The sequence below is a fragment of the Limulus polyphemus genome, unplaced genomic scaffold (genome assembly GCF_000517525.1).
Source record: "Limulus polyphemus unplaced genomic scaffold, Limulus_polyphemus-2.1.2 Scaffold595, whole genome shotgun sequence".
NCBI classification, from domain to species: Eukaryota; Metazoa; Arthropoda; class Merostomata; order Xiphosura; family Limulidae; genus Limulus; species Limulus polyphemus.
The window spans coordinates 92,935-103,024 of record NW_013666205.1 but is presented as its reverse complement, the minus strand read 5'-3'; the positions used below and the strand labels follow the sequence as shown (position 1 = coordinate 103,024).

The window sequence follows — 10,090 nt, the reverse complement described above, 5'->3', positions numbered from 1 at the left end:
AAGGAAGCACTAACCTTGTTACCCACTGATATGGAAAAAAAAAAGACAAAAACAATGGGGTACCGCTGATTAAACACTAAAAGGTATATAGCATCGTTTTAAACTAGAATAATTGTTTTGTAATTATTTGTTTTGTAATTAAGCACAAACTACACTATGGGCTGTCTGTGCTCTGCCCACCACGGGTATCGAAACCCGGATTCTAGCTTTGTAAGTCCGCAGACATACCACTGCGCCACTGGGGGGGGGCAACTAGAATAAAAAATTAAACTATTGCAAAGGAGAAAAAAGAACAACAAAAAAAAAACACTTGAAAAGTAAGTAAACATTATTAAAATTATCCAACATGTTTATTAGAATTTATATTAAACTATTTCTTGTAGAATATTTTAAATATTTACAAACCATCGACTAGCTTTTGAAGATTTTGTTTGCTGGTTGTTAAGCACAAAGCTACACAATGGGCTATCTGTACTGTGCCCACCGCGAGTATCGAAGACATATTTGTTGTGTTGTAAGCTCTCAGACTTTCCGCTGAACCACCAGGAGGAGAGGTTTGGTTTGTTTTGAATTTCGCGCAAAGCTACATGAGGGCTATCTGCGCTAGCCGTCCCTAATTTAGCAGTGCAAGACTAGAGGGAAGGCAGCTTGTCATCAACACTCACCGCCAACTCTTGGACTACTCATTTACCAACGAATAGTGGGATTGACCGTCATATTATAATGTCCCTACGGCTGAAAGGGGCGAACATGTTTGGTGAAACAGGGATTCGAATCTACGACCCTCAGATTGCGAGTCAAGCGCCCTAGCAGCCTGGCCAGGGGGAGGAGGAGGGGAAAGATTTGTTTATTTGTATGTAATTAGGCACAAAGCTACATAATGTGCTCTCTGTGTTCTGATCATCATGGGTATTGATACCCGGTTTTTAGCGTTGTAAGTCCGCAGACAGACCGCAGTGACACTGGGGGAGTAGGGGAAAGGCAAAAGTAAGGCTCATAGATTTATTATAGCACTGAATTGGGAGTATTAAAGTATGAATTTACACCTTGTTCCTGTGGTATGTGAAAAAAAGATCAATAACATACAATTTGTTTGTTTCTTTATAGCTAAGCACAAAGCTGCACGATGGGCTATCTGTGTTCTGCCCAGCACGGGTATCCAAACCCGGTTTCTAGCGTTGTAACCCCAAAGATATACCGCTGTGCCACTGGGAGGCCAATAACATACAAAAATTTTCATTAGGCCTAACGTTTACCCATATTAATAAAAAAAAACATCAAATGTTCTTGATCTAAGTTTGAAAATGCTAATAAAAATATTAAATACCTATAAAACAACAATTTACACTCTGTCAATCAATTTGACTTAATGTTTTACAGCTTTTGAACCAATTTTGATAATGAGATTTGTATTTATTTATTTAAAAAGGTCATTATATTTTTCTATAAAAATACAGCTTTCGGGGTAGAAAACTAAGTAACAAGAAAGGCAGCAAGAAAGAAAATTACCAGTAAAAATCTTGCATAGAAATTCTTAGGATGAAAATTCCAATATAATAAAAATTATTGTTTATATTTATAAAATAAACTTTTTTCAATACATATCTTATAAAAATCAATATCTCTTGGCCCTTCGTCCTCAAGCCAGTTAAAAGAAAAATATTGCTTAAAATTTGTCACGTACTAAAATTCGCTGAATTTTTAGGTTGACAATTAACGCAAAGAAACTATTACATACAAAAAGTTAGTTACGGCTTGCAAGAAATATCTTGATTGTTGCAGAAGAACTATTCCTAATTCTCAAATAATGTTTACACAGAGATTACAAGACTTGATCTAGCCAACAAACGTTTTTTAGCTATAATTAATTTATTTTTCTAATGAATCCAAAAGACAAAAAATACTTCGAATCTTCTCGAATAATCTGGTTTTTCAAGAACACCAGCCCAGCTCTTAAGAGATCAAAATCTTAAACATAAACTATATTAAATCCAGTAACAAAATTAAGCAATCTATATTTTGGTCTAAGTCTGTAAAAGTTATTTTAGAACTTTGGGTCTTTCCTCATTGAATATTTTATATGAAGTTAAACACCTTTACTATTATTTGTTGGTTATTAAACTAATATCAATAAATATTTTTATTTTACTTGCTGTAAACTAAACTGTAAGATATACACAAATCACATGCTCATTTGTTAAATATATTTCTCTGAATTATAATAAAGTTTTCAAAATTTCTAACAATACATAACTAAGTTTCTAACAAAGAGTTATATATCGTATAATTGTTTTGATATCATTGAATGTCTTCTTGTGAAAACATAATGACGTCTGTAAATAGGCTTGAAAATAATGTAACAAGTTTCTAAAAATATTGTAATTTTGAATTAGCTATCTTAATCCTGTACTAGGTATTAGTTGGTATTGGTTTTGTTTTCATTTGTTGTTTGGTTATTTACTGTTTAGCGAAAACGATGAGACGAGATCTACTCATATTTGGTATTTTAGAACTTGTCATAATGTATTTTATTGCTGGTCGGGTTCTTTTGGATTCTTTGGTAAAATATAATGCCAATTACAGTCCAAGTAACGATAACAAATTAATTTATTTCTTCAACAAGTGAATAACGTTTGTTACAGGCTACGTTTACATGTAGGCCTAACATCAAATACAACAGTTCAAAAAACTGTTACGACAGCGGAAGTCACGCGACGCTGGGAACATGCGCGCTGGAGTTTCTAGAAGGATCATGACTTATCGAGAAACCTCGCGAATGTCCGAGTGTTTGCCAGGCGCCCTCTTTTTTTAGTATATAAGCCCGGCAAATAAAGCCAGCGATAGATAGATATGCAGATAGATTGAAGATATAGATAATTGAGTCAAGCGAACAGTAGGCACCGTAAGTAAAGTGTGTGAACCACTGTAATCTATAGCGTGTGTTATAAAGGTTGTTAAGTTTAAAGTGACTGTGGAAATTATGTGTATTACAAAGGTGTATCGAGAAAGAATAAGCTAGTTTTAATTAAGATAGGACTTGTATCGCTGAAGTTCCTCGGAAATAATTTATACCGGAAATTAAGGAAATTAACAAACGAGCAGATACGTAACAAAACGTACGCCTAACTCAGAAATGCAAAAACTTATTCTTGCAGATTTCCAAGCACAGATGCAATAACTCTCACTATCTAACTAGCACTAACTAACTCCGTCATTAACTCATTGAATACATCACTGATTCTCGAATTTATATCATACTCGTTTTGTATTTATTACACGACATTTCGATTTCATAAAGTCATTATCATTACGTAATGACGAGCTTCTTCTAGCAAACAAACATCTAAATTAAAATATTAAAATATAGCTTACAACAATACTGATATTCGTGATTTAACAGCTATTATCATATAAAATTTCCAGTTTATCCGTTAAAACTGAAGTTAGTTACACAATGAATGTTATTTTTAATTTAATTTTGCAATCGCCCCCAGCGGCATGATTGCAGACTTACAACGCTAGAAACCGGGTTTCAATATCCGTGGTGGGCAGAGCACAGATAGCCCTTCATGTAGCTTTGTGCTTAACTAAAAAAACAAATAAAACCTGTCCACAATTTTCCTGTTAAGTAGACTAGTGCGAGAGAGCTCAATGTAATAATAAGTTAAGGCATTTGTTTGTTTGAATTTCTTAGGAGAGCCACCTATCAACATAACTACCAACGTGTCTTGGAATGTTTAGATATATCAATGTCATTGAATACATCCAAACCAATGCTTCAACTGAAGTTAACAGCCTTACTGTCTACCGATCTACTGGTAAGTAAAACACGAAGAATTGACAGTTATATTATAGTATCCTAGAGCATGTTATAATCTGTACGCTCAATCTGCTTTCAGTTGACAAATTATCATCACATTGAAGCTGTATCTGATTGGCTTTTCGTTCTTAAAAATATACATTATTGATTTGAAATTCTGTTCATGGTTAATAACATCAAATAACCCGTGTAGAAAATAAAGAAGATTCAGCGCGCCACCGCTGGCAGAAAAACACATTCTTTGCCACACATGCCATTGGTACGTAGAGATAAAGCGGAATAAGTTTATTTGTAAAACGTACTCTCATGTGATAGTTAAGTCCAACATATTTCTTTCGTAATGGATAGCGTGTTCTAAAGACCCAAATCCACAGTCTGGTTGATGATTCTGAAGTGTTTTACATTTCGATAGTAATCATTAAATTAAATCACAAATCTGTTTCCCATCTTTTTACCAACTCATTGTATGATCAACATTGAGGCTAAAAATGTCATTCTTAGGAAGGAAAAAATATTGTTTTATACTGATTCAATATGGTTCCTTTATTTTTAAAAATATGGTTGTTCTAACAGTGATTAAGTATGGTTCCTTTATTTAAAAAAATATGGTTGTTCTTATATTGGCTCAGTATTGTTTATTTATTTGAAAAATATGGTTGTTCTTATTAGGTTAAATATGGTCCCTATTTTAAAAAAGAACTGCTTTGCGCTAATACAGTATAGCTTCTTTATTTAAAAGATGAGGGCATTTTTCTACTGCTATGATATGGTTACTTTATTTGCAGGCCCCAGCAGTATTTTTTTTTATCTGCGTACTAGATGTACTGCAGGGTGGGTCCCCGAAAGTGTTCTATTTCAAGAATAAATAAAACCAAAATTAAGAGTAACTAATATTTTTATTTCTTGCGTTTGAAGTTCATATGTCATGCTGTGTTGTAGCCTCCAGAGTGTATACTTTTCTCGTGATTCATGGCATGTACTTATTTTATTGATGTCACAACAGTACAAAGTGAAACGTTAAGCGTCCCTTATGTGACGTCATTTTAGTGTCTACTTACTGACTGACAGACAACTACTGTAGAGGTGGGATTGGTTAAAACAGGTGAATTGTAAGAAAATTTCTATTGAAGAGAAAGTTTTATATTTATTTCTTCTTACATATGCACAGGCTAAATAAGCAGTTAGTTTTCAGGAAAATTAAATCACAACGGATAAAATACACTCACCATGACTGTTTGTATATCCATTGTAAACAAAACACAAAGGTGCAAGTTGGTATGTAAATGCTTTCAGTTTAAATAAGAACGAATGCAAATAAAACTTTGTATAACTTTCATTCAGGTTAATATCGGAAATTTGTTTGCTGGCTCCAGAGACCAAGTCAGACTGGTGGAGGATATTTCCAGGTGTTTACAAGGAACCTGCTCCGAGGTATCGAATAATCTATCTGTTCTTTGTTGCTATTGGCGCTTCCTGTAATGCACCTGCAGAGATTATATTAGTATGTTGAAACGAATAACCGTTTCAACATGTACAACACTATCAGCATTTCAATGATTTTGATCACAACACTTATGTGATGACCGAGCTTTCTTCCTCTCTGTACTTTTCTTATTTCATTTAATTTATCGCTTTTATTTTTTAGTTATGCAAGTTAATTTTTATCTCAGTGGATGTTCTATAGAATATCAACATTCCAATAATTCATGTTATTTATAAGTATATGGTAAACAAGTATATCAGTTAACTGCATGCTTTACGTGCAAAGGGTAGTTAGTTGAATACCTTATCATTCATGCATTTCGTCAGATGCGTTTGAGTTTATCCACTGGGGGTTACTTTGTAAAAAGCAATAATTGTGGCTTTCTTAATTTCGTTTACATGTAGCTGCCTACTCTTTGGTTGTCAAACGCTCTATGGTAAATATTGTATGTTCGTAAGCAAATATACTATGAATTAAGAATAAATCAAAGTAATAAATTAAAATTCCTATACATAGAATGTGGTACTTGTAGACTGTCTTATTATGAAAATGAGAACAACCAATTGTATACATACTGCAGCATTCATGAGGCTTGACTGCAATGGTAAGCAGCCATCATGAATTTGACAACGTATTTAGATACGCTTAGTTCTTATACACAAATAATAAGCAGCATATGTGTTATGTTAGTCATGTCGAGTCTGAGAACTTACAATTTTATGGATGATGTTTCTTAATCATCTTCACTATTTAATAACTTTAAAACTATAGTGGAACTCTAAAATCGCCAATATTATTTTAAGTTTTTTTTATTTATTTGTAAATAATGAAATTAAATCTTCGCTAAACGTTTTTAGTTTGCTTAAAGCCTAGTATTATACGAGATTTTTTTTCATATTATTTTAAAACTCAACTTGGTAAGAGAACACATTATGAGTGATGTAAGACTTGAAATCTTTCATGGACTTGTAATTATTATACAGACAAAGTTGTTATTACATATCAACAAATGGTTATATCTCATGCAGGTTCTGGAATTTAAGATTTTAAATCCAGAAGCTCGACTAGAACTGCAAGTGTTGATGGAAAGACTGAGACAAATAGGACAAGTACGTCGTTTATTTTTTATCTTTAATAATATTTATTGATCATAGCAACCCTAAGAACAGACGAATAGAAACCTAAACTATTAATTAAATAATTAGTTTATATCTGGTTGAAAAAAAGTCACAAGAATATACCGCTTTTAGGAAAGTTATTAAACTGCACATAGCTTTATCCCAAAATTAGAAATTCCTATTTAAGAATGGAAACATTCGAAACAAAAATAGATAATTAAGTAACTGGTGAAACTTCATAAAGTATTTTTTTCATATCCAAGAGGATTTAGAACTTGCATTAAAAGTTAATTTTTTGTTTAACATTAAATGACACCATTAATTAACTGAAACCTGTAATATTTTCTATGTCAAGGGAAATAATTTAAATGTAAATATAAGTCTATTTATATTTCACTAGAACTTATAAATGCCTTTCTCTTGGTTGAACAGCTTGAAAGGAGCAATGCCGAACATACAGTGTGTGCGAAAAAAAAGTATTATATTTTACTTCGTTGTTAATTTTTTACGGTGTTCATTATCGCATATCACAATTTAGTTAAACCATTGCCACCTATTTTCCTTTTATACAATTAGTAGTTAGTAAATATTTCGGAACTCTAATAAAAGATCATTCGGTTTACGTTTAAACGCTTCTAATTTTTTATATGATAAAATCTAAAACAGAGTGTAACTCTAGTGTTCTTTACATAAATGTTACATAGAGAGACGCAAACCACGTACATTGTAATTAACGTTTATTAACTAAAATTTATTTTTACATAAAAATTAACTATCCAGCTTACACTCTATACAAGAGTTAGTAACATTCTCTGATTAATAATGCACTAACAAGTAATAATCAGTATACAGAACGCCCTTCAGTACAGTTGCTAACAGTTCACAGACTGTTTAACATTTAGTGATATTCTCTGATTATTAACACACAACAAGTAATAATCAGTATACAGAACGCCCTTCAGTACAGTTGCTAACAGTTCACAGACTGTATAACATTTAGTAATATTCTCTGATTATTAACACACTAACAAATAATAATCAGTGTACAGAACGCCCTTCAGTACAGTAGCTAACAGTTCACAGACTGTATAACATTTAGTGATATTCTATGATTATTAACACACTAACAAGTAATAATCAGTATACAGAACGCCCTTCAGTACAGTTGCTAACAGTTCACAGACTGTATAACATTTAGTGATATTCTCTGATTATTAACACACTAACAAGTTATAATCAGTATACAGAACGCCCTTCAGTACAGTTGCTAACAGTTCACAGACTGTATAACATTTAGTGATATTCTCTGATTATTAACACACTAACAAGTAACAATCAGTGTTGTTGCTAACAGTTTTTATTCCTTTAGACGGCGAGAGACAAAGGAGTCAGAATATTGGTAGATGCAGAACACACCTATGAAAATCTGGGCCTCAGTTTGTTAACTCTAGCTATGATGGCTGCTTACAATAGTACAACTTCCATAGTGTGGAACACATACCAATGTTACCTGAAGGTAAGTTCAGAAGAAAAAGGGTTAACACGCGTTATTTTAAAGAGAAATGAAGTTAAGTATTCGTAAGCCTATGACGAATCAACTACGTGTATATATTCGTATACGACAGATATATGACTAACTGACAGGTAAACTTTTGATAGCAGAAATATATATCATAAAAACAACAATGATAGAGAAGTTTCTGATTAAAACTGTCGCACTGAGTTTTTCCATCGTTTACGAAGCACGGTTATTACACGGTTTGAGAAAGTTTTCAAAAATGACTTTTTTTCCTAAAGAAATATTAACTTTTTTTCTGATTTGTATTATAATATTGCTAGCAAAAACTTGCAAAACATATGCGGTGAAATTAGTATCATTATTGTAACAATATTTCTTTAAATAAAGGATTTCTAGAATAATACAAAATAATTCTAAACGCAGACACCGAAATCTATTAGTCCACTTGTCTTAGGCCTAACATTAGTTAATCCTTTATTAAAGTACGGCCTATAATCGATACAGAGATAAATTAACACTGTAACTTGTGTACGTTTTTTGCTTTAGTTTAGTTTGGGCTAAACTTTACCGTACTTAATATTATCAATAAATAAACTTACAATGTTATTCTACGATCTACCGTTAGACCTTTTTTTAAAATGTTGATAAGCTATTAATATGTTGTTGTACAAAATGTTTACTAAACTAAAATATATTTACATCCGCTGAAATGACAGACAAAAACTGAGTGTTATTATAATAATAGCATTGTTTTCTTAATTTCGTTTTATTATTGCACTGTTTTTATGAGTGCAGAGAATATAAATCAAGTCAGGTGCTAATAAATACCAGTAAATTATTCGTAAGAAATGAATACATTAATAAATGTGACGCCCACTCCCACCACACACACACACTCCCGGTGGGTCAGCGATATTTATGAATTTATGAGGGCTCATAATGCTAAAATTCGGTTTTCAATTCCCAAGGGAAGCAGAACACATGTAGACCATTGTGTAGGTTTGCGCTTTACAACAAATAGTAAGTGTGACATCATAATCAATATGAACTTGTAGCAACCTAGGTGCTTCTTTGAGCTAAAGATAATTAAAAGTAGTGTCATAAATTAAAATACGTAAATTGTGTGTAACTGGGAAAAGAGAGACAGCAGAATAGGAGTTGTAACGAGGAAGAGAGCTCAAGCAGGGCAAGACGGTATGTTGAGGTTACAAATGATAAAATGTGAAGCAACATGCTAAGGTGATAGTATATATATATATATATGTGTGTGTGTGTACATGCATGCATGTTTCTCGGTCGATATTCAGATCTTGTACACCTGTGAGGGTCAGGTACGTTTTCCCTCTTCCTCCCCCTGGTAGATATAAACATTAGCCAAACGAGGCGCTATGTTGAGGTTACACGTAATAAAATCTGAAGCAACATGCTAAGGTGATAGTATATATATCCTTCTCGGTCGATATTTAGGTCTTGTAGACCTGTGAGGGTCAGGTAAGTTTTACCACTTCCTCCCCCTGGTAGATATAAACATTAGCCAAACGAGGCGCTATATACTAAACTAAATATACTATGGCGAATTGTGTAGGCATAGCTGACTGTAGAACAGTTTATATACATAGAATTCTTAGAGTCTGTGAAAACGTGCAAGATGTGAATTAACTATTGGTTTTATAAACTAAAAATAGACAAAGTCAGTTAAAAATATATAAGGTTGCCAAGAATAACTAAGATATTGCCCAAGAGGTTATTCATTTAATATCAGAACTCATTAATTGGGCTGAACGATACAAGACAAAAGATAGATCTTAAATACTATTTTTTACATTTCTGATTTGAAATTCGAAATGGGCAAATTAAAGGGAATGTGGAGTGGGGTATCTGCAATTTTAGTGATTTTTATCACGAATATTAAACTTCTGAGAGTTTTAAGCGAACAGTACCAGAACTACCATTTTCTGAGATACAAAGAGAGTAGATTTGGTTTATAACATTCCAAAGCAAATTTATAGTATTTGGAATTTGTTGCATGATTATTCTCCCCGAAAAGCCAGCAGAAATAAAAAATTGACGTTAGAAGTAAACTCTTCAGCAGTGTTTTGTTTCTGCACATCATTGTCCCGCCTATTATTGTTTTTAATGTGCTGACATCG

General features: G+C 32.7%; 1 protein-coding gene across 3 annotated transcripts in view; it reads left to right on the top strand.

Annotated features, from left to right (window-relative positions):
* The first annotated feature begins 3,700 nt into the window (after window positions 1-3,700).
* The window catches only part of LOC106459347 (hydroxyproline dehydrogenase-like), a 21,219-nt gene continuing 14,829 nt past the window's right edge, over window positions 3,701-10,090 (top strand). For 2 of the 3 annotated variants that reach the window (XM_013918966.2, XM_022385814.1), the window contains exons 1-4: window positions 3,701-3,818; window positions 5,162-5,251; window positions 6,332-6,412; window positions 7,791-7,937. In XM_013918966.2, the coding sequence (XP_013774420.2) occupies window positions 3,750-3,818; window positions 5,162-5,251; window positions 6,332-6,412; window positions 7,791-7,937 (387 nt within the window). In that variant the 5' untranslated portion in view covers window positions 3,701-3,749. Of the gene's footprint in view, window positions 3,819-5,161; window positions 5,252-5,626; window positions 5,740-6,331; window positions 6,413-7,790; window positions 7,938-10,090 lie in introns of those variants that run through there. The other variant, XM_022385815.1, reaches the window with a different exon arrangement.